We start from the raw sequence: 5,563 nt of genomic DNA on the forward strand, positions 1-5,563 counted from the left end.
CTGAGTTAACACACCTATAGTATTCAAATAACGGAACTTAACAAATAAAGGGTATACAGATGAATGTCCATTTTGTATCTGTGTATTCAAAGTGGTTAGGATAGATATATAGTTACATTGTCTTAATGAATAGAGTGATTTGTTCTGATGGTGTTTGTAGATAGGATATCATGTCCGCATCTTGTACAGCAATTAACCACTGAGAGGAATGTATGCAATGTGTTAATTATTGAAACTATCCTACCAGTTTGATTTGAAACTGTCTCATTGCTATTTGTTTATCAATAAAATTATGGGAAAAATACATTAAAAATTTTAAAAAATAAAAAATAAATAAATGAATAAGCCCTGAAGGGCAAAGCCAAAATAGGACAACAGTGCTACCTCCCTCGACCTCAAGCGGGAAATGCTTGTCCGGTGACTCGAATTATGTGCTGCTCTGCACCAGCCCATGAACGGTGGCAAAAACACAGCAAGTTCTAATTTTGCACTTCCAATAAAATTTAGAGTAGGTGAGTCTGCAGTGAGGAATTCTTGAATCCTGAAGATCAGTTGCCAGTGAACGTCTTCCTATGACGAAGCTAGCCTAAGTTTTGATTTCATTTTTGTCAATGGAGTAAACTGTATGTTGATCCAGTGGCTTCTCTCCAGGCTTCAGACTGAGGATATGGAACCGAGTGATGTTTGGCTTCACAGAGGATGAGTCTGTCAATGTTTTGTGACTGGGCAGAAGGAGCCATGTCTCGCTCTGTAGACTTCAGAAGTACAATGTGGCAACCTTACCCTGTGTTTTTGTGAAGGTGAATGTTCTGGATGAGGACAGCATGCTCATGAGTCTAGAGTTCAGCATCCGGGAAACGACGTGCTTGAGAGACTCCGGAGAAGACCCGTCTGCGTGTGCCTTCCAGAGGGGCTATGACGTGGTGAGTGTGGCAGGAGAGGACCTGGGCCCAGGAGCTAGCAGCAGGAGGGCGCTGCTGCTTCCCTGACCCCCAGCAGAAGGGGCTTGGCTACTGCCTGGGTGTCACCAGACCATGCCACAGAGACCTCGCAGTGTCCCTAGTGGTGACAGTGGTTGAGGACATGAGCTCTTGAGCCGTGTAATCTGTAGTCCTAAGGGATCCTGGGAAATTCTTTAACCTTTGTGCCTCAGTTTCCTGTTAAAACGAGGATGAGGGAGTCTGGGAGTGGAGGAAGACGGGAGATGGGGGGAAGGGGAAGTAACAATGATTAGGGTGCAGTACAGATACTACCAACGCCTCAAGACGAGTGCAGTTATTAGGGATTACAGATATGCACTAACAAAAAGGAAACTAATAATTATAATGAAGTGGAGATCAGGTAAAGTGAGTACAAAGAGTCCAACCCTAGAGGAAAAGCTAGACACTTCGCCATTTCTATTACAGGCAAATGCACAATGCAAGCTTTTTCTCCGCACAAGTCATGTTATTTTGTAGCCACCCCTACACAGGACGCGCCCCCTGTTGGTCCAGGCTCCCATTGGTTGAGTCGGCCGCATGGCACGTTCATTGCTGAGTCCCTGAGACCAGAGTGGGACCCGACCTTCCGTCAGCTCCCGTGGGTAGAAACCGTGCCTCCGAATCCGCTCTCCCTGTGTTCCCATTCACATGCAGGACTTCTCAGGCCCTGGCCACTTCCGACAGGATTGTTATTTGTTTTATGAGGTTCCCAATAAAGCTCTGTTTTACTCAAGACCCAACCCGAAAGGTCCCGACGCCTGCTTCTGGGAAAATCCGAGCGCAGAGTCCCGTGAGCCCGTTATCGCCTGCTGCAGAACGCGGGCAAGCCGTGCAGCTCCGCACCCACGAGGGCGGCCACGCACATTTCCCCCGGAGGCTTGTGATAGCAGAGCCTCCGAGATACTTAAAGATTTCACCCGTTTCCGCGTAGCTTTCTTCGTTTCGGAAAGTTGGAGTGCCTCTGTGAGTTCTCCCCTGCGGCATCCTGTTCCAGCCCCCAGGCCTGCCCACCGCGTGGCGCAGGGGCGGGCCCCGCTGCCCGGCTGGGGAAGTAACTCAGGCCTTGTCTCCTCCAGCAAAGCGCAGCGTGCAGAAGCACCGTGCGGATGGCGGGCGGGCAGGCGCAGCAGGTGCGGGCTCACTGCCGCTGGGCCGACACGTCCGAGTCCGACAGCAGCGAGGAGGTACGTGGGGCTCCCTGTGCGAAGCCGAGGGTTTCACAGGGTGGCTGGCTCGCCACCCAGGCCTGGGAGGCGTGACTGCTCGCGCAGGGGCTCTCCCTTGGACAGCCCCAGCCTCCTCTTTGTGCCTCGGACTTCTTCCAGCCTGCTCTTCCTTCTGTACCCATCCGCAGTGCGCGACGATCGTCACGTTCATCGTGCGGAGCTGCCCGGTGTGCGCAGCACATCTTTTTTTGTCTCTTTCCCCTCCCTCCTCTCTCTCTTGGCCCCCTTCCCTCTTGCGAAAGAGAGATTACCTCACTTCCTAGCATCTGTCTTTTATTTTGCTCTGCATTTACATCCTGTTTTCTCATACAGGAGAAAACACGTACTCAAGGGTCAGTGTCACTTAAGAACACAGCCTCAAGGTGCATCCATTCTCTGGCAAACGACCCAGATCTGTCCTTCTTTAGGGCAAAGTAGTACTCCACTGTGTGAGAATACTTTTCTTCTCTCCTGTCTTCTTTCTGAGATTTGGGACCCGATTTTAAAGCGACAGTGAGCACAATGGGAGTTTTAGATCTAAGTGCGTACATGAGTGGAATGAAGAAGGGAGGGTTTGTTGTCATCTTCCTGCTCAAAGCTCTCTGCTAGATCTGCAGAGTGTGTCCCTGTCCTTAACCTTCATTATCTGCAGCTCAAATGCTAGTAACAAAGTCCACCCTAGATGGCAGCTGAGAATCAAGGACGTTCATGGAAACCAAGCCCTGTGGCAGCGTCGGGCTCCCAGTAAGCGCTCCATGAAGGACAGAGTTCTTTTTTCTCTCCCCAGATGCATCAGAAATGGCTTGCAAAAATACTATAAAATTAATAATATAAACTTCTGACTTGAAATAACCATCGTGCATATTATTTATCTATTTATTGACTGCTTTCCTTGACAGGAAGGCTCCTTAGAGCAGGAAGTGTTTGCTTTTGCCTGGCCTAGGACAGTGTTCAACACAAGGTAGATACTTGGTAAATTCTTGCTGAATGAATACAAGAAAGTTAGGCAGGAAATGGTCAAGAATACAGTAGGAAGATGAAGATTCTTAACTCTAAACTAGCGATAAAATTATCACAGCTCTATCATGAGTTCATTCATCATTGGACAATATTCGTGGCAGATATTTCCATTTTTTTCCCTGCTGTTATACAGCTGAGCCTGTCCAGTACTTCTTTCTACATTGTAAAATTTTTATTCAATTTTCCAAAACTTAATTCTGTAGTGAAAATTATGGTAAAAGAGTATAAAATTTCATCTCCAAGAATGCCACATAAGGGACCAGGGAGATAGCTCAGTAGAATAAGAGCTTGCCTGGCAAATGCAAGGGCCTGAGTTCAATCCCCAGTTCCAAAAAAAAAAAAAAAAAAAGAATGACACATAAAAATCAACATCTCTATGTTATTTTCATCACCATCCTTAAACCATTTGCTAAGGAAGTCCATTGTAGAATTAGGGAACCATGAAACTTATGACTGAGGATCCCTATGCATTTTAGTTGTTTTCTCTTTGTTGGGACAAAATACCCAACACCCATAAGTTAAATGAGGAATTTATTTTAGCTCAAAGTTTGCAAAAGTTTCAGTCCATCGTTAGCTGGTTCTAAGGCAGAGCAGTGTGGCAGAAGGGTGCCACAAAGGAGGAACCGTCCATGGCAGGCAGGCTGGCAGGCAGCAGCAAACACTGAGCCTGCTACCCCTTTATAGTCTGTCCAAGATACAAGCCTGTTTGTTGGTGCCATTCACACCCAACATGGGGCTTCTGTCTTCACAAAATTCATCCAGGCATGCTTGGAACCACACTAATTCAATCAGTGGACTACTCCAACTGTGATGCACTGGAAATCCGGTATAACATGCCTTAGCTCCAGCCACCTCTAAAAAGCCCCACCTCTGAGTACCCGAGGCTTTGGGGAGACACAGAAATATGAGCTCTGATACTATTGCAAGGACAGTCTTCTCGGTGCAGAAAGAAAAAGAATTGAGTTGGCACACTCTTACTGGTTGGTCTCATTCACACCGGTGACTTTGGAGGGCCAGCAACCTGCAGGTGATTTCTGAGCTTGCCACACCAGGCTTTAGCCGGTATAAATACCAAGGATCTTCTCACCTAACTCCGTGACACACTCATGCTTCACTGTGGAACACTCACGCATGCTTAACTCAGAAATGACGAGGACCGCTTGCATCATTTACTAGAATTTTATTAGTGTGGTTTTATTCTAGTTTATGGGGGAACAGAGTCAATGGGGGACTCGACAAACATAGCAGTAGTCCTTGTAGCAAGTAATAGACTGGCATGGGGAAGGCATCACTTAGGCAGAGGTTGCTCCACCATCAACACAAGCACTTGGGACCACGGAGTGAGAAGAATGAGCATCTGAAGGGAAGGCGTCTGCTCTGAGGTGCAGGCTTCTGGACAAAGCATCGGAGGACTGATGGAAGTCAGAAGGAGACGACCCATGGTGTGGAGGGCAGAAATCACATTGGACACCCCAAAATGCAGCAGAAAAAGACAGAAGTTGGGCTGGAATGGATAGAGATGGACATCGGTTGGGTTTAATTATGCAGAAATCTGGCAGGATTGGAATAAAAAAAATCTGAGCCAGAAGTACACAGGTGAGTGGGAGGTGAGTGCCACTGTGCTTCAGGTCGTGGAAGGTGTCCCTGGCTTCCTCACAGTGAGGTGGAGGGGACTGAAGGCCTTTAGGCAGGGATGCAGACCCAGGGCAAGAATTTATTTGAAGGAGGATAGTATAAATATTGAGACTGAGGAGGTGAGAAGAGGTGGTGGGAGAGAAGGCTAACTGCGCAACCACAGGGAGAATGGATTCTAGTTCATTCCATGACTTTCAGTGAAATTGAACTGACCTTCATAAATGTCACCTAGTCTAACCCCTCTTCTTACTTTGGTTGGAGAAAGCCACTCTGATTGTGCAACTCCAAACTCTGTTGCCACTTTCTAAGTACATGGAAGGGCACTTTCTTTCTTCTCGTTCCAAGTTTTCTGCTGTGATGCTGAACTATCTTAGCCCTAGGAACAAACTAGATTTTGAAATGAGCTTCCATGCTGCTTGTCGTTAAACATTAGGAGACCGTAAGGCTTGACGAGCAAGCTAAAAAGCAAAGAATTCCACACATTTAAGAATTCTGCATTTTAAAAGAACAAAAACAGATAATGGATTTCTTTTTAAATTTTTGTTAAAAATTAATGGACAAATAATATTTGTATGCAAGGCATAATGAAGTGTGTACATTTTATAGAAACAATTCTTACTCAGAACAGAGAAAAACAGAACACAGCTATAACTAGTTTCAGTAACATACACAGAGATATCACAAACATGAAAGACAATAGGTTGGAATGATTTTGTGTTAGTA

At 46.3% G+C, this 5,563-nt stretch overlaps 1 protein-coding gene across 1 annotated transcript in view; it reads left to right on the forward strand.

Annotated features, from left to right (window-relative positions):
• Spp2 (secreted phosphoprotein 2) overlaps positions 1-5,563 on the forward strand; it is a 26,935-nt gene that overhangs the window by 7,770 nt on the left and 13,602 nt on the right. Inside the window, exons 3-4 of the mRNA XM_023722274.1 lie at positions 801-923; positions 2,057-2,164. Of these exons, the coding sequence (XP_023578042.1) occupies positions 801-923; positions 2,057-2,164 (231 nt within the window). The remainder of the gene's footprint in view (positions 1-800; positions 924-2,056; positions 2,165-5,563) is intronic.

This window comes from Octodon degus, unplaced genomic scaffold, assembly GCF_000260255.1.
Source record: "Octodon degus isolate 3935 unplaced genomic scaffold, OctDeg1.0 scaffold00089, whole genome shotgun sequence".
Taxonomy (NCBI): domain Eukaryota; kingdom Metazoa; phylum Chordata; class Mammalia; order Rodentia; family Octodontidae; genus Octodon; species Octodon degus.